The sequence below is a fragment of the Lycium ferocissimum genome, unplaced genomic scaffold (genome assembly GCF_029784015.1).
Source record: "Lycium ferocissimum isolate CSIRO_LF1 unplaced genomic scaffold, AGI_CSIRO_Lferr_CH_V1 ctg3166, whole genome shotgun sequence".
Classification (NCBI taxonomy): domain Eukaryota; kingdom Viridiplantae; phylum Streptophyta; class Magnoliopsida; order Solanales; family Solanaceae; genus Lycium; species Lycium ferocissimum.
In genome coordinates, this window is record NW_026725358.1 from 32,278 (window position 1) to 58,515 (window position 26,238).

The following is a 26,238-nucleotide window of genomic DNA, read 5'->3' on the forward strand; positions in this document are numbered from 1 at the left end:
GATACAGACAAGAAACCCAAAGATCACGGTACATGAATCCCCATAAATTTCTCTCTCTCCTTTTTTTCTCCCGCATTTCAAGAATCCACGACAATTTAAAGTAGAAACCATATTTTCACCATCACATCCAAGAGTCTTGAAACTTGATTAATCGAGTTGATAATTTCATAATTGTAGCAATAATGATACGCTAATGCTACAATTTCCATACATATTTAATATATGTATTTATTGAATAATGCCATGTAAACAAATAAAATTCTACCAACTACATTTTCATACATTATTGAAACATTAAACACCGTAGGATTTATATAAAATGAAACGTCATATATATATGTATGGTGCATACATTATTTATACAATATTGATACCATAAAAGAATTTTCTTATCGCTAACATAACACTTTCCTTTTTATATGAAACATGTTATGTGGTACATTATTTATAGGGCAATTCGCGAAATTTCCCTTCGTTTGGGAGTGGTCTTTAAATTTTCCCCTCATATTTGAAATCTTTAAATTTTGCCCTTCGGCTTAAAACCCATAGGTTCCAGGGTTCGAACCACGCGCAGTCAAAATTTTAAAAAAATTCGCAAGGCAAGTTTAAATTTCGCTATGCCCGGCATACGGCATAGCTTGTGAAGGAATTACCAAAGTTATGCGGACCCGACATACTTATGCCTTATGGGCAGACTTGGCATAAGTATGCCGGGTCCCGCATAACTTTGATAATTCATTCAAAAGTTTATGCCGGATCCGGCATAAAAGTTTGCCCATTAAAAGTATGCCCCCACCGGCATAACTTTGTGAAGGAATTACAAAGTTATGCCGGACCCGGCATACTTATGCCTTATGGGCGACTTGGCATAGTATCTTGGGTCCGCATAACTTTGATAATTCCTTCACAAAGTTATCGGTCCGGCATAAAAGTTTAAGTGTATCAATATTGTATAAATAATGTATGTACCATAGATGTATATATGACGTTTTATTTTGTATAAATCTTATTAATCGTTTAGTGTATCTTTAATGTATGAAAATGTACTTGGTAGAATTTTATATGAAGATGTACTTGGTAATATTGTATTTGTTTAATGTAGCATTAGTCCCAATCTTCGGGCTGGAAGAAGCAAAAAGCCGATTGATTTTAGGAGTTGAAGTCCCCATTTGAATCTTTTTACTGTGTGCTTCAAACAACGAAGACGAATAAACAAACTAGAAAACAATGAGAGTTTTAGAAAATTTCATATGAGCAAACAAACACAAAAAAGTGTATAATTTTACATCTGGAAGTTGAAATCGATATTTACTAGGAAACAAAATGGAATTTAGATTTTTTAAAATTTTTTATAAACACAGTATAAAATGGAAGAGAGGGAGTTTGAGAGGGAGTTTGTGAGAGAAAAGAGAGAGAGAGACAAAAAAGGCCTTTTTGATAAATGTGAAAAACTGAACGTATGAGAGAGAAATTTTTTTGATAAGTGTAAAAACTGATCGTATCTAACAATAAAGTCAAAATTATTAAATGCAGATTTTTTCCTTATTAAAAGCCTAAAATCAAGGCACTACACATTAAACTAAAATCTGGTATATGTAGTAATTAAAATTGCATATTTTGTAAATAAGGAAAAGTGTTAATATAATTTATAATATATAACTTGAAGTGGTATTATTATGTGATTTTCCCTTTTTAATTTAATTATTAATTGGCCAAACTACTTTTCGTGAAAAGTACTCTTTTGGAAAAAAGAAAAAAAAAACACTTTTCAAAATAAGATAATTTCAGAAACTTGACCAAACGCGCTATTAAATCCGTTTGTGCTTTTGAACTGCCCCTTATTTTGGGTTTTTTTGTGCAACTCAAAAGATATATGCTTCTGAAATGTGAACTCTTACTAATTAGGAGGGAAAATATGATATTTCAAATTCTTATTCAATTGCGTAACTTGATACACTCTATACAAGTGTTAGTTTGTCAAAGCCTTCCGATAATGGTCCACCCTCCCTTTATGTTTTCTTTTTATATATTGAGTTATGATATTTTATTCTTTTAACGTAAGTGAATTACCTATAATTTAAATTATGTTTTGTTTTATTGTAAGTTATAGTTCATTAAGCTTATGAGTAGAATAATAAAATCTCTACCGCTACTTCCTTTTCTGTAAATAGTTTAATTTATGCGCGTGAACAAACCCAAGTCTCACTTTCTCCCCATTCTCTACTGGATATATAATTTTTTGAGTTTTGATATTCATTAGGGAAATACTTTCTAAATTTAATTTAATATTCTTTGTGAGTTATTATTTAATCTATCACAATTTTTGTTTTATTTTTATATTACATTTATTGAGTATTTGCTCATAAAGCACACACTTTTATATTCTCAATTGCGTGAACAAATTTTTTGAGTTACATGTGAACAATACGAGCAAATTGTTTTTTTTCAATTTTTTTCTGCTCATTTGTCTTGTGATTCAATTCCATTAACTAACAAACTAGACTCCATTTTTCACTTTTTTTTTATTTTTTTATTTCAGATATAAGATTTATTTGTTTCATGTTTAAGTTCATAAATATAAATTTCAAAAAGAGAAATGTCATGATATCAAAGAAATATTAAAAAAGAGATATAGGTCTATAGTCTAAAGCGTAAATAGGCATATTCAAAATTCAAATGAGATAGGAGGGGAAAACATGTAGTATTCAAAATTAGGAGGATGTTTTATTTACAAACAAAATTGAAAGATGTAAATAATTTCTACCCACTGGTGAAAATGACTTACCATGTTTATTTCTAAAACTAAACTCTTTTTCAGAACGAGCTAAAGACTAAAATGTCCATTTTCTCTGAAATTGTATACACAAACACGAGAGAAACACAAACAGGTAACTAGACAACATAGAAGATTTACTAACATACTCTTATTTTCTTTCAAAAGACAAAGAAACTATCATGAAATAAAAAATGTTGACATTAGAAAATTATCTTGATAATCAATAGGGCCGAGTAACACTACATTTCTAAACTCCTCGTTTGATATGACATATTTTGAGACATGATATGGAAAATGTCTATTGTTAAGTTGGATGGAAGTTTGATATTTAATATAAAGTTGAAAGGAGAAGAAGCTTTTCACCGACAATGATTAGTGCGTTGATATACAGCAAACGAACATATATAAGTAATAATGACCTTAAACAAGGATGCGCGTCAATGTTAACATTAACTTCTTAAGAATTTTAAAATTTCTCTTGTTTACGCCTTTAGAATCAGGACAAATTTACAAGATGGTTTGAAGATAATACTTCTCTTTTACTATCCAGACTAGATTAATTGGAAACTTAACATCAATAAAAAAATAAAAATAAAAACGCACAATTACCGTGCGAGAAAAAGGGGAAATCTAATTCACAAACAGGTGCATATATGGTGTGAAGAACACGATACAGACACCACCAAGAATTAAATAAATTCAAAGATGGTGTGAGTTTAATTCTTGGTTGTGTCTGTATCGTATTCTTCACACCATATATGCACCTGTTTGTGAATTAGATTTCCCCTCTTTATCAAATAAAAAGACCGGTTTTACTAATAGATATCCTCATGTATGATAATACGTAATATGAGAAATACAATAGAAAATTGTGGAGTTGTGGATTTGATTGATTCAGAACTCTGTCTTTGGAAGAAGTCAGATAATCAATTTCTAACTCAATCCATCAAGACTTGGCACCGGTGAAAGTCTCTCATCCTTTCCCTTTCTCCTTCCTTAATGGCCCAAAGTAATAATAAAACTTCGAAAGAAAGATTCTATCGCCATCCAGAATAAAAGTTGTAGTTGGTAACCTCAAACGTGATGTAAATCTAAAAATGCCGCTGCAAAATTTACCTCATTTTAAAGACTTTACACAGTGGTGGAGTTCATTATACGAACAATCTTCAGCTGGAAGCATTCCAGATTTTGGATATTTTACATATGAAGTAGACAAACCCAAGCGATGAAGCAAAGGATTGGTTTATACAAAGAATACGGCACACAAAAACTTACCCAGAAACTGTAGAAAACTAAAAGAGCAGCGCCAATCTTGTAAGAAACACAGCTAAGACAGTCTGATTGCCATTTCTTGAAGAAGTGCCCGCTTCTGTGATGTATTAATTACCTGATTGGATTCAGCATTCTCAAGCACCTCTGCAATTATGGCTGCTGCATGGCCTAGAGGTTCTTCTGCTGCTCTCTTCAGCATAAAGGCCTATTAAAACGTAAGTGTTAGACGCAACAATAATGCTGCCTTAAGCCCAATCTAGCTGAAGTTGACTATATGAATCCATGTCTTAGTCCAAAAGACACGTGCCGTGTGTGTGTGTGTGTGCGTGTGTGTCTTTGTGTAGTACTGGCAGCAGTAGTTGTTGCTTAGTAAAATGTCACCACCAAAGGGAAAAGGAGAAACACAAGGAAGTTTGGACATTATGACAAGACTTTGGCCCCACATCATCTTTTAGAAAGGGGGGTGACAGAGAACCAAGAGAATACACCATAACAGCCTAAACATCATTTTCCATCAGAGAACACTAATAGCTACCACTGCACAACGTTGGATCCTAAACTGCTAACTCATATTATAGATTTTTAATTGCTGACTCACAAAATGCTAACTCATGGCCTTGAAGGAACATATGGAGAGCTAAAGCACAACTGAAAGTTGCATGTTATGTGTGGCTAGCAACCAAAAAAAACACGATTAACCCAGGATAATCTGCAGAAAAGTGGTTGTCAAATTTGCAAAAGGTGCCCCCTTTTTAGAATTTCTCCAACAACCATCAACCATTTGTTTTTCATTGCCTATTGTCTTACAGCTGAGGGACCCATTTCTAAATATGCTAAGATACAAATGGACTATGCCCGAAGACATCACTGATATGATGAGAAGCTGGTATGGAGGGTACGTCCAAAGGGCAGCAGAAATGGTGGAGAACTATCCCAGCAACTATTTGGTCATTTGGCGAACTATTTTGGAAAGAGAGAAATGCAAGATGCTTTGAAGATACAACTCATGGAACAAGGCAAAATTTCTTAAAAAACTTTCAACCTCTTGCTTTCATAGAAGTTTTACGCAGAAGCTAAAAACAAGTGTATATTTTTGTTTCTTTTTGGTGCAAAGAGGAATTGGTTGGTGATGCAGAATCTCTTCTAGACCCACTTGAATCCATGCTGTTAAGACTGATGTGAAAGCTGGATTCCTTTTGTAATTATTTCAGGCACATTTCGTGCTATATATATAAATACTTACCTTCTTTAAAAAAAAAAACTAATAGCTTCCATATAGGAAAGACACGCAGCAGAAGAGATGAATGATAATCATAATATTTCCCATTCCCACCACTTCCAAATCGAGAGAGCTCTTTAAGCCCATGATATTATCATTATGGTATATATTAGACAGGAACGCAGGCATGCCAAATACAACGGTCTCAGATCCATGCTTTAGCGGACAAATTTAAGCACTATTGAATTTTAAGGAAGGAGACCTGTCCATGATGTGTTATCGTCAACGTACACGGTTGCTGATTCCAAGGTTCTCCATCTACTTGAACAGGAAATGCAGCAAAAAGTTGAATTTTTATCACTTGCCCTTGTGCAAGCCTCCGAGCTTTGGAAAGCCCCACCTGATTTCAACAACAATGCTCTTATCACAGAAGTTTAACATTTAAAAGTTTGAAAGATCAAATATACCATAAAACTCTGTCAGAAACAACTGGATTTTTCTAGTTAGATTCAAACAGTAGCAGTTGATCACAATTCAAAATAACCCATCAACAAACAACGATCAACTGCTGCTCCATCTCCATTTACTTGTGCCTTAAACTATATCTGCAACAACTCTTGCCACAGAATTACTGGACTACCAGATATAATTATATAATTATTGGTAAGATTCCACCTTGGGATATGAACACATAAGTGATTAATGTTAAGACTAGGAATAGGAATACGATTTGTATATAGTATCCTACATGGAAAAGGATTAGGATGTAGTGTCTATAAATAGGGCTCAATGTAATAATGTAGATACACTTTTCAATAATAATATTTTCTCCCATATTTTCTCACATGGTATCAGAACTTTCGTGAGAGATCTATCACTGTGCAAAATACCAGTGACTCCAGGAACAAGAATACCAAAAAAAAAAAAAAAAGAGAGGTCCGGCGTGAACAGTCCCCCGGAATCCGGCTGCAACTTTGATTTTTTACCAGATTCCGATCGTCGGAACCCTAATCCGACGACCTCTGTCAGTTTTCCGGCATGTCAGATCGTCTTTTCCGGCGAAATCTGAATTTTCCAACGTGTTTAGAGACAAATCCTTATTCTACCGTGGTCACCTGCCTAGTCCGACCCCACCCACAGGGACTTTGCCAGAAAACAGTCACCAGAACAGTATGTTCCGGCGGTTCAGTATTGCTTCTGCAGCTTTTATCACTGATTCAGCCAGTGATCTTTCTTCAATTCAACATGTCTCTCTGGTTAAATATTTCTAATTCCAAAAATATGAGAATTGGAAATTGAAGTCCTATGATTGCTTCAGAACCCTTAATAAGGAGATCAAAAAAACCGAACATCACAGTCCATGAAGAGTCATTTTGGAAGATTTCGACCTAAATGTAGTTACTGTAATAGGTTTGGACACACTTGTGAAGTATGCTATTCTCTGCATGGTCGACAACCCAAGAATGCTCATGTTGCTCAGACTGCCACCACAGGTAATCAACGGATTTGTTTATCCGAAGAAGAATATAATGAGTACCTTCAATATCGAGCAAGTAAACAGACATCTCCACAAGTAGCCTCAGTCGCACATTCTAATACCATTGGATCATGGCTTGTAGACTCCAGCGCTTCTGATCATATTTCTGGTGATAAATCGCTTTTGTCGAATATTGATTATTCACCATCTCTTCCCGCTATTACTTTAGCCAATGGGATCCAAACAAAACCAAAAGGGGTTGGACAAGCTAATCCCCTAACTTCTGCCACTCTAAACTCTGCTCTTTATGTCCCTGGTTGACCTTTTAATCTTGCATCTGTCAGTCATTTGACACGTGCCCTAAATTATGCCATAATATTTCTTTATGATTCTTTTGTTATGCAGAGCCGCAGTACGGGATAGGTGATTGGTGCAGGATATGAATCACAAGGCCTCTACTATCTAACACTTACCTCTCCTAATTCCTCCACAGCATGCTCCGTTACAGATCCTCCAGACTTGATCCATAAACGATTGGGACATCCGAGTCTGTTCAAGCTACAAAAGATGGTGCCTAGCTTGTCTAGTCTGTCCAAATTAGATTGTGAGTCGTGTCAACTTGTGAAACACACTCGCACTACCTTTCCACTTAGTACTGACAGTCGTGCAGAGTCTATTTTTTCAATAGTTCATTATGATATTTGGGGTCCTAGTAGAGTCAGTTCACCTTTGGGATTTCGTTATTTTGTTAGTTTCATTGACGATTTTTCCAGATGTACTTGGTTATTCTTAATGAAAGATCGTTCTGAGTTATTCTCTATATTCAAGAGTTTATGTGCTGAAATACAAAATCAATTTGGTGTTTCTATTCGTACTTTTCGTAGTGATAATGCCTTAGAATGCAAATCCCCCTCCAGCTTTCAGCTTTATGACTCACCAAGGAATTATTCATTAAACATCTTATCCCTACACCCCTCAGCAGAATGAGATAGCAGAAAGGGAGAATAGACACCTCACTGAGACTGCTCGCACTCTTCTCATTGAATCCCATGTTCCTCACGTCTTGCCATTTAATTAATCGAATGCCCTCATCTTCTATTCAGAATCAGATTCCATATGTCATAGTATATCCTCAGTCATCTCTATATTCTCTTTCTCCTCGTGTTTTGGGAGAACATGTTTTGTGCATAACCTAGCTCCGGGGACAGATAATTAGCACCTCGCTCTGTTAAATGTGTCTTTCTTGGTTACTCTCGGGTTCAAAAGGGGTATCGTTGCTTCTCACCTGATCTCCGTCAATATCTTATGTCTGCCGATGTCACATTTTTTGAGACTCAACCTTACTTTAGGTCTCCTTCTGATCATTCTGATATCTCTGAGGTCTTACCTATACCTCGTAGTTTTAGCTACACCGACCTTTGAGGAATCTACGTCATTTTACATCTCCGGTCACGGTGCCACCACTTCTCGACTTATCATCGTCAACCGCGTCCCGCATCGACCCAACATCGATCCGGACGATTCATGTCACGCGTCGTGACCCCCGCACCCACCGCGGACTTGTCTCCTCCCGATCGCCCAATTGCACTTCGGAAAGGTAAACGGTCCACTCGTAATACTAACCCACATTATACCCTTTTAAGTTATCATCATCCCATTATGCCTTTGTCTCATCATTGTCCTCTGTCCCCATTCCTAAGTCTACAGGTGAAGCCCTTTCTCATCCCGGATGGCGACAAGCTATGATTGACGAGATGTCTGCTTTACACACGAGTGGTACTTGGGATCTTGTTCCTCTTTCTTCAGGAAGGGCGCACTCTTATCCTTCGTCAGGGGCTTTAGCAGGTCTATTGATAGAGATTAATCATTTTTTCCCGGATGCGTTGGCATTCCCCTTGTTTTTCATTCTAGTTATTGTCATGGGTTTCCGGGGTCAACCTGTTTAACTGCATGCCAGACCACCACCCGGGAATCACTTCACGTGCCTGTAGAGTCGGGAAATTATTCCTTATTCTACTGTTGGTTATCGTTGGGTTTATGCGCCTAAGTTGCTGGGACGACGGCCCGCTGATCGACTTAAGGCTCGCCTTGTCATGGGCGGGGTTTACACAAATATTTGGGCTTAATTACCGGCGATACTTCTCTCCCCTACGGATAAAATAAGATATGTCCGTTTTTTTCATCCATGGTTGTTGTCCGCCATTAGCCTTCTTTATCGATTTGACATTGAGAATGCTTTTCTCCGGTGATTCGAGGAAGTTTATACGGAGCAACCACCGGTTTCGTTGCTCGTGGAGTCTAATACGGCGTGTCGATCGCGTCGGTCACTTTATGGACCGAAACAATCTCTATTCGGTTTGGTAAATCAAATACGGCATTTCAAGAGTTTGGCATGACTCGCAAATACAGAGATCATTCTGCTTTTTATCGACATTCTCGCTCCGTATTTGAGTATTTATTTGGTGGTTTATGTTGACGATATCGTTATAACTAGCAATGATCAAGTTCGGTATCACTAATTTAAAGCAACATCTCTTTCAAAAGATTCCCGTACCAAAGAGCTTGGCAGACTGAAGTATTTTCTAGGTATTGAGGTTGCCCAATCCACATCAGATATTTTTATTTCGCGACGCAAGTATGCCTTAGACATTCTTGAGAAGACAAGAATGGTCGGATGTAGACCCATTGACACCCCTATGGATCCGAATGCTAAACTCCTGCCAGGACTAAGGGAGCCACTCAGTGATCCTGGAAGATATAGGCAGCTAGTTGGTAAGTTGAATTATCTCACAATGACCAGACCTGACATTACGTTTCCTGTGAGTGTTGTAAGTCGGTTTATGGATTCTCCATGTGATAGTCATTGGGATGCAGTTGTCCGCATTCTGCGATATATTAAGTCAGCTCCAGGTAAAGGACTACTTTTCGAAGATCGAGGCCATGAGCAGATCGTTGGATATACAGATGCTGATTATGCAGGATCACTCTCTGATAGACGTTCTACATCCGGATATTGTGTGTTAATAGGAGGTAATTTGGTGTCCTGGAAGAGTAAGAAACAGAGTGTCGTTGCTCGATCTAAGGCTGAATCAGAATATCGAGCAGTAGCTGTAGCAACTTGAGGGCTAATTTGGATTAAGCAGTTGCTCAGAGAACTAAAATTTGGAGAAATCAATCAAATGGAATTTGTGTGTGATAACAAAGCGGCCCTTCATATCACATCAAATCCGGTATTTCATGAGAGGACTAAGCACATCGAGATTGACTGTCACTTTGTCAAGGAAAGATACTCTCTGGAGGTATTGTTACAAAATTTGTGAAGTCGAGTGATCAGCTTGCGGATATTTTCACCAAGTCACTCAGTCGTCCACGTATTAGATACATCTGAACAAGCTTGGTACATATGACTTGTATGCACCAGCTTGAGTGGGGAGTGTTAGAATAGGAATAGGGTTTATATATAGTATCCTACATGGAAAAGGATTAGGATGTAGAGTCTATAAATAGGGTTCACTGTAATAATGTAGATACACAATTCAATAATAATATTTTTTCCATATTTTCTCACAATTAACATCACTAAAAACAGTATTGAAACATCTCCAGGAGACAAAGCTTCAAAATGAAGATTACTTTTACTACATTAACATCATCTCTGGAATCCCCTAAAATATACCTGCAGTTTCCCAAGATGCCAGGTACCAGAAATGCTAACAACCTCCAGCATCTTATCGTGCATGGATTGAGGATCAAGGTTATCATAGCTTTCATCTTCATTCTGCCACAAGTCTACTCCGCCCATGTAGCTCCCAATATTAGCTATAAGAACACCTTCTGCATCCTATAAAGGGAAGAAGCATGATCATTTCACACCTGATCAATTAACTAGAAATTGTATTTTAGGTAGTCTCCAGACAAGATAACTGACTAAAACATCAACCACAATTACCCCATGGAAAAAAGGTGCAAAAATATTAATAAGAAAGGAAGTTGCAAATATGAATGTGTCTGTGTATATATGGCAAGAAGTCAGTATGTTAAATGACTAAAAGTAAAAGCTAAAAAACATATGAACTTTTCACAAGGATTTTGTAGCTTTGCATTTGACAATTACCTCAGGAACCTCAATCTCAACACCATCAACCTCCACGTGAACTTGCCATGGAAAATCTGCAAACGTCCTATCCATGATACTCCTGGCGCCTTCTCTGGCATAAAGAACTTTGTTCATGAACTGCAACAATATCGCCAAATATTTTTCAGCACCGACAGAAATACACATAGAGACATATATGACTTAAGTAATCAATAAACAAAATCCTCCTACATGAATCAGACCTCAATCTCTAAGCGGTCGTTTGGTTCAGAGACAAGTTATGCAGGGATTAGTTATACGGGAATTAATTATGCAGGGATTAGTTATGCGCTATGTTACTCGGACTCTTAAACAACATGGGTGTGGGTGTGGGTGTGGGATCCGTACCCGATCTGGTCAACCGATTTTGGTTACTTTGACCAAAATCGACGTAGAAATTTTGGACAGATTCAATGATTTCTTTAATCAAAACTAAAGCTAAGGTGAAATTGAAGAAAATGAAATACCTTATATATAAAAATTTCTATGTCACTTTGTTTCCTTTTATCTCCTTCGGGGACTCTCCTCTTGATCAATATTTTTTCCTCAAGTTTTCCACATAATATTCGATAATTTAGATTTTATAACTCTGTTTTTACATATTTGAATTTTTTTTAGCCGAATCCCCGCACCCGTATCCCCGAATCTTAAAATTTAGATCATGAAGGATCCGACATCTAGATCCGCACCCGAGTCCGAGTAACTTAGGTTATGCGGGGATTAGTTATGTAGAGATTATATAATGCTGAGGTTATTTCTTGCTGAATATTTAGTTTAATGTATTACATATTAGATTATACTATATAAACTAAACTATTTGTTTACATTTTAAATAAAATAATTTTTCTTACTACTATGAGGGTAGTTTGGTCATCTTAGCATTTTAATCCATGTATTATGTAATACCCACATTCTTATTCCACATTCTATCCCACATAAAATAATACATAGATTCCCGCATACCTTATGCATGCATTGTTTATGAGGAATGCCAAAACAGCAACCAAATGTTGTATTAGTTGATGATGATATCTATGTGGAGATAAATTTCTTTAAATCCCAACCAAGTACGGTATAAACTTATGTTGATTTTATGTGGAGATTATCTCCACTACAACCAAAACCAGACATCCCCTAAATACACATTAACACACAACAAACACGATAGACGATTAAATCTTAAATAATCATTAGCGTCCACAAGAACCACCTCAGATGAGAGAGTTCATTAAGTAGCCAACCTACAGGTGGACTTTTTGTAAGAGCTTTTCAGCTTAACCCACTTTTGGAAAGAGCAGAGCTCAACCTACCTAATGAACTCCCCAAACTAGATTTATATTAATTAAGCAAAGGTGTAAAAGTTAATGGCTAGTATACACCATGTCATGGACAATCAAATCTACAAATTTTCAAATATTTAATTAGTACAGGTTGCCCCAAAGTAATGAAGGGTCTAGAATCTCTAGAAGAGATTAATATAAAAACCACAAGGATAAATCGTTATCAATAATGTGCATTAAAAACGTGAAACGCTAATACATACGTGACATGTTCTAACAGGAACGCAATATGAAGCAATTGTTAAGCAGAGTGGATCAGCAGGTGGCACCAAAAACCCAGGAAGAAAACTCGAATGAACACGTCAACAACAAATTCAGTGATAATCAGAAACGTCGAAGAGGAGGTCGACGTCTGAAAATGATACAACCCAAGTTGCATCAAGGCCTTTCACAGGGAGCCAAGCTCGTGAACTTCAAGCAATGCAAGGGTTATTCGTGAAGAGGGACGTACTTGAGTACACTCTAGAGCCCTCCCGGGGATTCCAAGTGTTGATGATTGCATGGGAGGACGGATTGGAGAAGAGTGTTGAAGATGGTTATGCTTGCAATGAGGCTATTACTTAAAGGCTAGCATTTCTGAGTTTCATTTACAAGGAAGACCAATCAAACAAGGCCCTTAATTCATTAAGGGTAGAATTGTAATAGCTTAGTTGTCTTCCTTAGCTTTTTAGTATAATAACTTGTATAAACATTTCCTAGGGTAGATTTTGATGAATATTGAAATTACTAAACTCATTGAGAGTAGTAGAGCTTGTGAAGCTTTTGATTGTGAACCTTGTTGGAAGGATTGGTCGGCTTGAGATCACAAGTCCTCGAGGTCATCCTAAGACTTTGGTGCTTATTTGATTACAATTTGGAGGTCTTAGTTATTATAGAACTTTGGTTGCCAAATTGTGTCTTTAGTAATGTAATAATCTATTTATCCTTAGCTTTCCTTGTTAATTTCTTGTCTTTTCATTTCCTTTATTGTATCATTTGGTATCAGAGCTTAGTTTAGGTTTGTTCCATCAAATCTAGTCTTGGGTTTTGATTCTACCAAAAAAAAAAAATGAAAACCCCAAAAATTTCATGTTTTTTTTATTGATTCTAGTGTTAGATTTGAGTTTCTTAGTGTTTTAGGGTTTCAACTATTGAGTTTCAAGTCATTTTTGAGTTTTTCATCATTAAACGACCTTGAAGGTTAAAGAACTCAAAGTAGGTTTTGTAATAGAACTTGAAATTGAAGTTTGAAAGTTATTGGGTTGTGTTCTCCTAGTGAAGAAGGTTTAGAATTCGAAATTTGGGACAAAAAAGAGTTGATTTGAAGGAGTTGGAATTTTGAAAGTTCTTGGTGTTCTTGAAGATCTTCAAATCTTCAAGAGGAAGAAGGCAAAGAGGGTGTTTGATCCACAAATATTCAAGTCTTCGGTTGAAAAGTGTTTGTGGGCCCAAGAAAAAAAAAACAAAAAAAGGGAAATCAGAAAATCCAATCCACATTTCAGGTGCGGAAAAAAAATAAAAAAATCCATGTCATCGCTAACGTCAGCAACGCGCCAGGCTAGAACCCAGCGCCTGCATGAGCCCGTGAAGTGCAGTTTCAGAGAGTGTGCATTTCCAACACTTAAAAAAAATTCTAAGTGTTGGACCAAAAACCACCCCAAAATTTTTCTAAGTAGGCGTTTGGCCATAGATACCAAAAACAAATTCACTTTTTTTGGAATTTTTGAAGTTGGAGTTGTGTTTGGCCATAATTTTTGAAATTGTAGTTTTTGGTGAAATGTAGTTGTAAAAAGTGAAAAAAGTGAAAAAAATTTGAAAAACAAGTTTTTTGAGTTTTTAGTATTCCGGAATACAACTTGAAGTTGTATTCGAAATATTTATGGCCAAACGCCCAAAAGTGAAAAAAATTTCCGGAAAAAAGTGAATAATTTTTATGGCCAAACGACACCTAAGTGTCCAAAACTTCTCCAATTTTTTTCCAAGTGTTTGTCAACTTCTTATCTACTTTCTTTGATTCTCTAAAGCTAATTAACAACTAGTAATTGTTCTTACTTGATTGTAAATTAGTTCTGGAGTCCAATTTCTTTTCATACCAATTCTCTTAGTTCTTTTCTCTTTTAACCTCGTCGAAACTTCTTGATTCAAGTCCGCTAGTTTGAATTGAGTCGTCCGTTCTTCTAAGTTAAACAAGAATCTATTCCGGCCAAGAGTAGAACTTGAATCCCTTGTGACTAATCGGCATTAACAAGAACACAATCATTAGCCGAAATAATTTGTGAGGCAATTCAAAGGTGCGCTTACTTGAGAGTTTGTGAGTTATTTATCACTAACTTAACGTGTTTGCTTGTTTTGTGTGTATGTGTGTGTGTGTGTGTGTGTTTTTTTTTTTTTTCTTTTTGATGAAGCTTGTTTTGTGTGTGTTTTAATAGGTACCATGGCGAATGAAGATGAAACTCCAACTCCCACCCGGGGAGTAACACTTGATGATTTGGCTAACATGAAAGCCACCTTGGCTAATCGAATAGGAAATGTGGAGGGAGAGATAGGGTCTTCAAGGGAAAGCGTGAGGGAATTGTCATCCTCACCACAAGTTCACTATCAAGGAGGTAGAGGTGGAAGGAATGGCCCTATCCCTCAAATGGGTAGGAAAAGAGGTCATCAAGCTCGTGATGGTTACCAAGGTCGTGACTATCAAGGTTATGATTATGATGAAGAACCTTATGGGAACCATGGGAATGGTGGAGGCCAAGATACGAGTCTCAACTCCATCAAGGTCACTCTCCCAACATTCAAAGGCGGTAGTGATCTCGACGTATCTCTTGATTGGGTGATGCATTGTGATAGAATCTTCTTGACAAGTGACATGTCCGAGGTGAAAAGGCATCTTATGCCATTGCTCAATTCGAAGGCTTCGCCTCCACACGGTGGGAAACTCAAGTGAAGGCGGGGAGATTGCATGGACTTGCCCCTACACCTACTTGGGAAGGGCTAAAGAATATCTTGAGGCGCAAGTATGTCACCGAACGTTACAAGCAAGACTGACTCGAAGGTATATACTTTGAGGCAAGGCAAAAAGAGTGTGGAAGAATATTATGATGAGTTCCAACTTGTGAAGATGAGAATCGACTTTGAAGAGGACGCATTGAATGCTAAGACTCGGTTCCGAGCCAAGTTAGATGGAGAAATTGCTTCCCAAATGAGACTCCACAACTATAATGACATTGATGGAACTCTTGAAGCCGCTATTGAGATAGAGAAGGGTCTCAAGGAAGACAAGATCAATAAGTCGAGAGGCTACATAAGTTCATCGAACAACAAAAAGGAAAAAGGAACTTCTTCCTCCAATTGTTTGTATACCCCTCTCCCCACCCCACAAAGGCCGTGGCTTGACATTTCAATGGATTTTGTATTGGATTTGCCAAGGACAAAAAGGGGCAAAGATAGCATTTTTGTTGCCGCTGACCGCTTTTCAAAGATGGCTCATTTTATTGCATGTCATAAAATTGATGAAGCATCTCACATTGCATCTTTGTTTGTTGAACATGCGGTCAAATTGCATGGTATTTCTATAACCATAGTGAGGGATAGGGACTTTTAAGTTCCTTAGCCACTTTTGGAAGGAATTGTGGGGACGAATTGGGACTAAATTATTGTTTTCTACATCTTGTCACCCACAAACCGATGGCCAAACCAAGGTTGTGAATAGGACTTTAGGTTCTATGCTTAGGGCCATGGTTAAGGGAAAACCAAAGCATCTTGGAAAACATCATTCGCCTTTAGTTGAATTTGCGTACATAATAGTGTCATAGTACTATTGGCATGTCTCTCATTCTGAGGTTGTTTATGGTCTTAATCCACTAACCCATCTAGATCTCGCCCTTTGTCTCAAGATGTTGTTTTGAGTTTAGATGGAAACAAAAAGGGCCGAGGCCATGCTGTTTGCACGAAAGATGAGACTTCACTTGAAGAAGAATCGAAGTCGGCCAAGAGAGCGGTCATGGCCGGTAAGAGAGTTGTGCTTGAACCGGCGATTGGTTTGGGTACATTTCAAAGAAGCGAGCTGTTTCCAAACAAGAAGAAGACCAAGTTAATGCTATGAGAGATGGTCATTTGAGTGCTTGAGCGACTCAATGACAATGCATACAAGATTGATCTTCCCCGAGAATATCAAGTCCATAACACCTTCAATGTGCGTGATCTCTCCTGATCGGTTGAATGATGGTGACCCCTTAAATTTGAGGACAAATTCTTTAAGGGGAGAATGATACAAACAAGTTGCGTAAGGGCACTCACAAGGAGCCAAGCTCGTGAACTTCAAGCAAATGCAAGTGGTTATTCATGAAGATGACGTACTTGAGTACCTTTAGGGCTCTCTTGGGATTCCAGCGTTGATGATTGCATGGGAGGGCCATTTGTTGGAGAAGAGTGTTGAAGATGGTTATGCATGCAATGAGGCTATTACTTAAAGGCTAGCATTTTTGAGTTTTATTTACAAGGAAGACCAACCAAACAAGGCCCTTAATTCATTAAGTGTAGAATTGTAATAGCTTAGTTGTCTTCCTTGGACTTTTAGTATAATAACTTGTCTAAACATTTCCTAGGGTAGATTTTGATGAATATTGAAATTACTAAACTCATTGAGAGTAGAGAGCTTGTGAAGCTTTTGATTGTGAACCTTGTTGAGAGGATTGGTTGCTTGGGATCATAAGTCCCTTGAGGTCATCCTAAGACTTTGGTGCTCTATTTGATTACAATTTGGAGGTCTTAGGGCCCGTTTGGCTTAGCTTAAAAAAGAAGCTTATAAGCCAAAAAAAAATAAGTTGGGCTACCCCAACTTATTTTTTTGGGCTTATTTTAAGCACAAAATGGTTTATAAGCTGGCCAGCCAAATACTCAAAAAAGCTGAATAAGCTGTTTTCAGCAACTTATAAGCCAACCCAAACGGGCTCTTAGTTATTATAGAACTTTGGTTGCCAAATTGTGTCTTTAGTTGTGTCAATCTAGTTATCCTTAGCTTTCCTTGTTAATTTCTTGTCTTTTCATTTCCTTTATTGTATCAGAAAAGCTACTTAGCCCAGAAGCTGTGTGCAACACACCATATCGTCTTTTTTTTATTATTTTTTTTTAATTATAGATGAATAGAAATGCATGTTAACAAGAAAGCATTCAGGTCTAAGATATTAGAGAAGTCATATCCAGAACGTCTAGGTGAGTTTCTTATTTCATCTAAAGATTCTGTCCTCTAAAAGACTTCTCCACCCATCTGAGAAAATCGAAGCGTAGACTACTAATGGCATGTGACTCTATGTTAAACAGCCCACATTGGCAAATGTCTAGCAACTGTTCTATTTGAGCAAGCAGCACAAGCATGGAACTAATATCAAAGAATAAAAAGGTGTAACAATGAAACAGATGCCTTCAAAAGTGAGTACATTATGTCAAGAAATGAACCTTGGACTTGACTCGACCTCAAAATCTAGCTTATGAGGTGAGGATAGATAGCCCACGACCATATAAGGAGATAAACAACATGGGATGGTAAAACATATCAGAGCAAGCAGATGTCCTGGATTCGAGTTCCACCTTCGATCACCATCAAAAAAAAAAAAAAAATTCACGTTCTTGGTCCATGAAAAAGAATCTGTCTCTCACGTAAGGCGGCGTATTGAAGACATAATTAAGAGTATAAAAGAGTGCTCTCTCGGACAACTTAAGCTTTTACATGAGATGGTCATACATTTCAATGCAATTGGACCAAAGTAACCTCAAAAGAAACTAAAAATTCTTTGAAAATATAGCATGAAAGCGGGAGTCAAACCTGCAATAAGATTTGCATGTCACAAATTTGTTTGTTTTGGCATCACTTGAGTTGAGAGTAATTTTACAATGTAGGATAGAAAAAGGTCTAAGGTCTTCCATCAAATAAATCAATTATCAAAGAATATGTTTTGAAGCTACAAACCTATTTGGTATCATATCAATTTACATGGGATGGTTTGGTCATGTCATTCGTCGACCTACAAACGCACTAGTCTGTAGGTATGAAACTATAGTGAAAGAAGGTGTTAAAAAGGGATGAGTTAGACCTAAAGTCACATGAAAGGAAGTTATCTCGAAGAACCTATAATTTATTGGAATCAATGCATACTTAGTTAAAGACAAGGCACAATGGATTAGTTAAAGACAAGCCACAATGGAAGAAAATGATCTATATATATATGATATCTACTAGTTAGGATGTGGTGTGGGAATAGGACTCTAGTTAGTATGTTAGATTTTGGACCAATTGCATTTTAGGAGTATTTTCACCTTATCATAGATTTATGCAGTAAAAATATAGAGAACTTCTAATAATAGTAATAATAACAATCACAATATTACTCCTATTTATATGTATTTAACTTATTTTCACATTTATTTGTTTTTGGTATGATGATGACAAGAGTTTAACTTAAATGAAGAAACATCGTCGATGAAGATTCATATATCCGACCCGAATTTGTTTTAAAACTGAGGCATAGTTATTATATCAAACCCAATAACCAAATTGTCATGCTTCATATCCTCCTCCAAAAACAAAAAGATATCTGCATTACCTGATTGTAAAACTTCTCAGGGTTTTCCTCCCTCATATTATGGATTTCTAATGCAACCTTTGCATCGCAACCGACACCTGGAATATCATTGAACATTCATCAAATTCTATATCTAAGAAAGTGAAATACTCATCGTAATATCTCAAAGCAGAACATTTACATTTTTCAGGTCACTGGAGATAATTTAGTTATTAATACTCCCTCCGTCCCAATTTATGTGGCACCTCTCGGATTTCGAGAGTCAACCAAGTTTTTCTTTGACTGGAATATTTTTATATGCCTTTTAAATATTTTAAGTTGTTAATTATTGTGATTTATAGTATATTTTACATAGTTTCCAAATATAGAAATTTGATTTCAAAAAACTTAAAGCTTCTATGTCCGAATTCACGGTCAAAATTTAGAAGTTTGAATCTTGAAATTAAAACTGTGCCACATAAATTGGGAAAGAGGGTGAATTATATATGACATGAAAAAGATAAGTCAACATACCAAGGTAGTTGTTCAAGAACTTTGGAGGTTGAAGCAGCTCTCCCTGTTGATTTAAGATTGAAACTTTCCAACGATCAAGGATGGTTACCGCTGCTTGTTCTATATCGTGCAAAAGTGTACAAAGACCTCCTTGCCTCTCAACTGAACCCAAGCCAGCGCCCCAGGAAAGAACTCGAGCCAAATCATTTCCCGTCCCAGCAGGAAGTATTGCTACTGGTGGGGGTGAAACAAAATTTTGTTTATCTATAGCATTCAAAACCCAGCCAACAGTTCCATCTCCTCCACAGATGAGAATCCGGAAGTGAGGGACCCTTCTGAATAGATAAAGACCTACTTCTGGTCCTTCTGTTGAACTCAACTCAAAGACCTAATTAGCATATCCATAGCAACATCAGATCAGGACACTCGCTCATGGAGATCAAATTGTTGAATCTACTGAAGGGTGGACTACACTATGAGAGTTAATAGTAAAATAATAAATCACCTTCCATGATATTCATTACGATTGGAGCTATAGTCAAGCTGGCATAATAAGTAGAACCCAGGAATTAGCTATTCTACATTAGAACTCTGTAAACGAGGAAAACTAAACTTCTTTCTATCTTAATTCACTCCCTTTAAATTGATATACCTGTGTAAGTCCAATTTTACAATCCTCAAGTCAATTCAACTGAAAATGAAGATTAATGAGTCTCCTTTGACAAATGCCTTTATATTATACTAGTCTGTTAAAACACCAGCCTATAAGTCTATTGGTGAATTTTGTAATCCTTATCAATTGAAATGTTCTCAAACAGATACCCTAACAAAGTATATGTGATATAACTGAGGCCCAATGGCCCACAGGTCAAAACTTTAGCTTTTGATATGGTAAACCCTAATTTGTAACCAAGTCATATTCCCTTAGGTAGTAACATTTCTCAACATGTAAGTAACTGTTCTATTGATTCACAAATTTTCATACATGCATAGATAGAGGCTGAACGCATTTCCACGTAATCGTGACTAGCTAAGGCATGTTGCTCTAAATGACCTGACCTGCACAGGATTTAACAAAATGTTCAACCGCTGCCTAAGTGAATCTCCTCGCTGAGCTCCACTTTTCTTGTTTAGGAAAACTAGCAGAGGCCTAGCATCTGGAGGCAAATCAGTCAATTCATATTTCTGTTTCATTCGTATTGACTGAGACTCGTCCTTCTGATTGATTGAAGAACTCCTCTTGAAGCTGGGTATAGATACCAGCTTTTTCAGAACACTTCCTTGCTGCTGATCTACAGCCTCTCTCTGTATACTACCATTACAATTGTCCTCTACTCTGGAAGTACCATTTACTTGATAAGTATCTGCAGTGCTATCAGTAATTGTGTCACCAATAGTCTCACCATTGCCTGTGTCAGCAGAGACCTCATTTCCATTTTTTTTGTTATTGTGTTTGTGTTTGTATTTCTTGCTTTGAATTCTAATACTAGCACGTACTGAAGATGCAATCTCATTGGCTCCTTGTGTGATAGAACTCAGCAGTCCACCAGAGGATGTCCTAGTAAACTCTTTAATATGAAGAGGCGATACAATAAGCCTTCTAAAAGGGCCCAAGTCACAAATATCACCTGTTTCATTGAACATATTAGCATAGCAATCAACGTGAACCAGGCGCTGACACCATAAGCAACACCATACAGGGGAACCCCCAAGAAATGAACTGCTGCATGGCTCTTCACAGTAGCTGCAGAAACAGGATTCATCTGGTTGATCTGCTACCTCCGTCCACCGAACTGCCCACTGATGTACCACGTGCTTATATCCAAACATTGATACACATTTGCAATCCTTATGAGCACCCGATGAGCAACTGAGATGAGCTGCAGCATCACAAGTGTTGCAGCAATTAAAAAAACTCTCTGACGCCACCATTGGTCCAAGAGTTTGAGATGGACACATGGACTTTAAGCAGACACAGCAATTTAAACTCTTCCCTCGAGATACGGATTCCAAAATCCAAGTATGAGGAGCTACAGGGACCTTATACTTGGTTTTCGGATTTTTCTTTGACCTAGCTATGGCTTTCATCCAACTAATGTTTATGTTCCTTCTCCACTGGAAAGCTGTATAAAAGATAGTGAGAATGCCAACTAAACCAGCAATGAAACAAGAGAGAATGAAGAAGCACGATTCGGCCATCTCGGAGGGATTTTTGCTGATCCAGCTAGGAAGCGGAATCTCTAATTCTGGAAAGTCTTCCATTTCCTAAATTCGATATTCCTATAATGTACACAAACATCTGCAGAACATATCCTAAAGTAACAAATTAACAGCCATAAAGGGCATTAACCTAACATATATAACTGACTAATGCAACTTCTACTGAAACAACCATTTGAAGCCCCACAAGCTGGTTATGAGTTCCCTGATGTTGGTTACCTTGTCTCCCGAGTCATTACATACGTTGCGGTGAAGTACTCAGGTGATGGTGGTTGTACACTCCAAATTTGTAATCCTGCTCATTTTGTTTGCTCTCTCAAAGGGCTTCAAACCTTTCGATGAAGGTAGCAAATCCCAAAAAAATACCCTGCAAGTAAGGAGAATAATATTTACATCAAACAAGTCTGCACAAAAATAATCCTTTAGTTATTGTAACATTAGCCTCCCTTTGGATTACAACAGCACAAGAAGTAGTTATCACTCCCTCTCTTCTAAAAAGAATGGTGGGTTGCAGAATATAAGCTAAAAGCATCTACTTTTGGTTTCAATTTGGACATTGATTTCATGATGACCTTTTACATAGTTACACATTAAGTACTACAAAATCACAACTTTATCATAATTAGAAGTATTTAGAAGATGTTTATAAAATCATAGTCAAACAAATATTACTTTTATTCCCAAAAAGTAAGTACCATACTCCCTTCGTCCCAATTTAAGCGTCTTAGTTTGACTAGGCACGGAGTTTATTTGAATCTTGTGGTCCTACATTAAAGATGTGTAAATGTACTAAAATGTCCTGTGAATCTTGTGGTTATTAAACATGTCATGTCCTGTAGTATGTTTGAATTGTCGACTTACTAAATATAGAAAGAGACATTCTTTTTGGGACATACCAAAAAATAAAAGACACTTAAATTGGGACAGAGGGATTAATTTTCTTCCCCAAACAGCAAGTAAATTATGGATCCATATTTTTGTGTGTGTCACTAATACAACCATGGACTGCATAGTGTGTTACAGTTGAAGGTTTAAACACATTTGCAAACCCCTCCCCCACTCCCAAAACACACACACACACAACCACCACCAGGAAAAAGAAAGGGCATGATGTTCAGTCTTCAATATTCCCATTCATAACACCAAGTGCTATACTTGCTTCTCTAATCAAATCAAGTTATAAAAGGAAAGATGGCTTCAAAAAGCATAAATAAATTGGTCAGAAGAAAGCTAGTACTACTACCTAAAAAGGTTGTATCAATCAAACTAACCCTCAATGCCATACTAGTCGGGTCAGCATACGAATCCTGTATATCCATTAAACCCTGTTTAGATTATATATCATTTTAATACTGGTAAATAATTTGTGTTTTAAGGTAAATAAAGGATTTCCTAGAACTAAAGATATTATCATAAAAGTTTCCAACCAAACGCAGAAAAAGATATAGGAGAAAAATAAACATAGAAATTTGAGAAGCACGTTACGATCTTAAAACCAAAAAAAAAAAGGAAGAGAAAAAATGTGATCACCAATGTAAGAGGAAGAGCCATACCAACAACATCTCAACCTAAACAGTGTGTTGGGGCTTTACGAAATGAAGAAAATAAGAAGAGATCGAATCAATTTCTTCTCTCTCACTGCAAAACCCTAGCTGATGAAGAAACAAATGGGTAGAATCAAAGCAAAACAAATGGAGAATTTTATTAAATATAATTAGGGTAATATATTAATGGGTTAATGTTCTTAACTTGCTGTCTTGGGTTCCCTAATTTATTTATCCATCTATTTTAACAAGATTCTTTGAGATTCTAACCCCCCGTTATGTGTATATAATATTTGGAGTTTTGGACGTATGTGATGTGATCCTAACTAGTTTGGAGATTGTAACTAGTACACGTGGAGTGACATGTGGGCCTGCCACACTGTTCCGTCGTTAGGGAGCTTCTTTAATCTGCAGTGAAGCAACGCCCCATGGACACCATATTGGTCATTCTCATGAATTTTCGACCAAAATGGTGTCCGACATACCTAAGAAATGAGTTTGTCAGAATTTTATTAACCAAAATGGTGAAAATGCACCCCTAATGAATCATCTTTCCTGTGCGACTTTCACGTCTAAGAGTTGACCCGTTAAAAATATTTACACTGAAGGTGCTTTGAAATTCATGAGTCTTCAGTGGATATTTCAAACTTGGAGAAAGGCTCATCTACTATAAAGCACCTTCAGTGTAAATTTAAAAAAATCGTAGAATACGAAAAAAGAAATTTTCGTGACATAGCGTGTCAAGGCCTTTCCAAATCTAAAGGCTCATACAATACAAGACATCTTCGATGAAACTTAGGAAAAAACGCCCAGTCGAGTAGTCTTCTCAATAAATGATGGTATATCTCTCTCTACCCCACCACTTTTCTGCGGTCTCCCCTTCACCATTGCTGTCAAGAGCTTCTCCATAAAAATAAAAATAAAAACTTTCAAAACATTATTTGGAAGGTGGAGATCAATTCTATTCGAAAATTTTGTGCATTAATCAATCGTTCAAATCATAAGCTGCAGCTCGTAACTTTTTGCTATTATTTTTCTTTTTTTGTGTTTTATTACTTTTCTAATTTGTGTATTAATTTTTACCACAATTATTTATTCATTGTTATGTTTATTTGTATTATATTGCTGATTTTATCTTATAGAATCTTAATATTATTAACCATTATACTCATTTGTTACCCCTCCATTTGCTTTCAATTTGCACCATTTCAACCATCCCACTCTGCTGATAAATGAAGTCGAACTCGTCGGCATTTTCTTGTTTTTTCCGGCTAGTTTTTTTAACTGTACAAGTCTCAAAACTTATAGTAGTATTTTTTTTCCATTCAACAGAAGATCGTGCTATAGAGTAGAATAATGGAAGGCTAGTATGAATCTTAATTTTTGTAGACTACTAAAAATTGAATCTTAATTTTAGAAAACCGAAAAAATAAAAGACTGATTTAATTTATTTGGTTTGGTTTAACGATTTGAATAACCAGCTCAGATTCTCTGATTTTTCAAATTTATATTGAAGGTGCTTTACAAAAGATGAGCCTTTCTCCAAATTTGAAATATCAACTGAAGGCTCATGGATTGCACTGCACATGAAGTGTAAATATTTTTAACAGACCGTTTTTAGATGTGAAAATCGCACACAAAAGGTGCTCCACTAAGAGTGCGTTTTCATCATTTTGGTTAACAAAATTCTGACAAACCCATTTATTGGATTTGTTACATCCCATATCTTAGAACTAAGGTTAGACTCGTATCGTTAGAGTTTTAGCGGAAAATCTAACGGTATGAATGTTTTGCGAAAGTGGCCGAGGGGCCTACTTCAGGCTACCGTAACCCCTTGATTAGTTGAGAATTTGGAAAAGGTTTCTTAATGAAAGTTGTAGTACGTGGAAATACCTTTTCATCCATATAAAGATCAGGCCAAATAGAGATCGGAGCAAGAAGTTATGAGCGTAACAAAAAACCTCAGAGCAGCAGGTCATGCGCGTTGGCCACACGTCAATGTAACACTCCATAACTTCAGAATAGATGTGTGATAGTTCCAAGTGCATTCGTGTTTTGATGATTGTCAAACTGTTTTAAAAGCAGATAGAGACCTTATCTGTAATCTGCTCTCTGTGCACCTTGCACTATCCGCAGAGACAACTGTAAAGCCGAGCCATTTGTTGCAAACAAGTACAGCAGTTAGGCTGGCCCATGCTTTAGGTCAAAATTAAAGAGTGGTCTCTTTTCACCCCACATGCTCCCAGTATATATACAACATGATGGCCACATATTGAGTAAACTTGAAAAAACCCTAATCCAAATTGTGCAAAATCTGTCGACGCAAATTTCTCAAGATCTCTCAAGAACAAGGCCATCTACAGGCTGAAGAACCAGATCCAGACATAAGATATTCTCTATGTTATTTAGGTTGTTGTAAGTCTTTGTTCACTTTGCTTAAACTGTATATCTACTCTTCCCAAAAGGAAGTTGTTTGTAGGTGTTCTAAAATCTCAAGTTTGCTTCCACAAGCTCTTGAGTGGTACACTAGGCTAGAGTTAGCTTAGTTTGTATTAGTTGAATTCTCAAAGGTTGCTTGTTGGAAGAGTGTCTTCACAAGAACCTTGAGTAGTACACTAGGCTAGAGTTAGTCAAGTGGAGGTGTTTATAATCGGTGTGTTGTAAAGGTGGAGGGACTATGAGAGTTAGTTCTTAGGTTGCAACTGTTATAAGGGTGAGGGATTATAGGAGTTAATTCCTAGTTTGCAATAGGTTATAATATGAAGTTGCTAGGTGTAGTGGAGTTAAAAGCCTACTAGGGTAAGTTGTGGTTTTTAATCCCTTGAGCAAGGAGTTTTCCACGGTAAAATCGTGCCTTCTTTACTTACTGCATTGCATAAGGGAACTGGTACACAACCAGGTTCCTCATATACTGTTTGGTGAGCGCACGGCCTACATCAATTGGTATCAGAGCCAGTGCTTTCTAAAAGGTTAACACAGTCTTTCACCAAGCCACCTAGATTTAATGGTCAATACTATGGGTGGTGGAAGACTAGAATGCACGACTTCATCATGGCTGAAGACTCAGAACTGTGAGATATCATCTTTGATGGCCCCTATATTGCAGTACACATAGGTGAAGATGGTGTAAAAACCACTGCCAAAGCAAGGAAAGAATACAATAATGCTGACAGGAAGGCAGTGGAGAAAAATTATAAAGCCAAGAAGAT

At 37.0% G+C, this 26,238-nt stretch overlaps 1 protein-coding gene across 2 annotated transcripts in view; it reads right to left on the reverse strand.

Annotated features, from left to right (window-relative positions):
• The window catches only part of LOC132043959 (diacylglycerol kinase 1-like), a 32,385-nt gene extending 9,165 nt beyond the window's left edge, over positions 1-23,220 (reverse strand). The window contains exons 1-8 of one of the 2 annotated variants that reach the window (XR_009411984.1): positions 23,039-23,220; positions 20,325-21,852; positions 19,287-19,653; positions 18,795-18,871; positions 10,859-10,978; positions 10,421-10,585; positions 5,530-5,667; positions 4,052-4,253 (exon numbers count right to left, since the gene is read on the reverse strand). Coding sequence is in view for 1 of the 2 variants with exons in the window: in XM_059434418.1 (XP_059290401.1) it covers positions 4,104-4,253; positions 5,530-5,667; positions 10,421-10,585; positions 10,859-10,978; positions 18,795-18,871; positions 19,287-19,653; positions 20,325-21,527 (2,220 nt within the window). In the remaining variant the exon portion in view is untranslated. Of the gene's footprint in view, positions 1-3,862; positions 4,254-5,529; positions 5,668-10,420; positions 10,586-10,858; positions 10,979-18,794; positions 18,872-19,286; positions 19,654-20,324; positions 21,853-23,038 lie in introns of those variants that run through there. The other variant, XM_059434418.1, reaches the window with a different exon arrangement.
• Between the last annotated feature and the right edge of the window lie 3,018 nt (positions 23,221-26,238).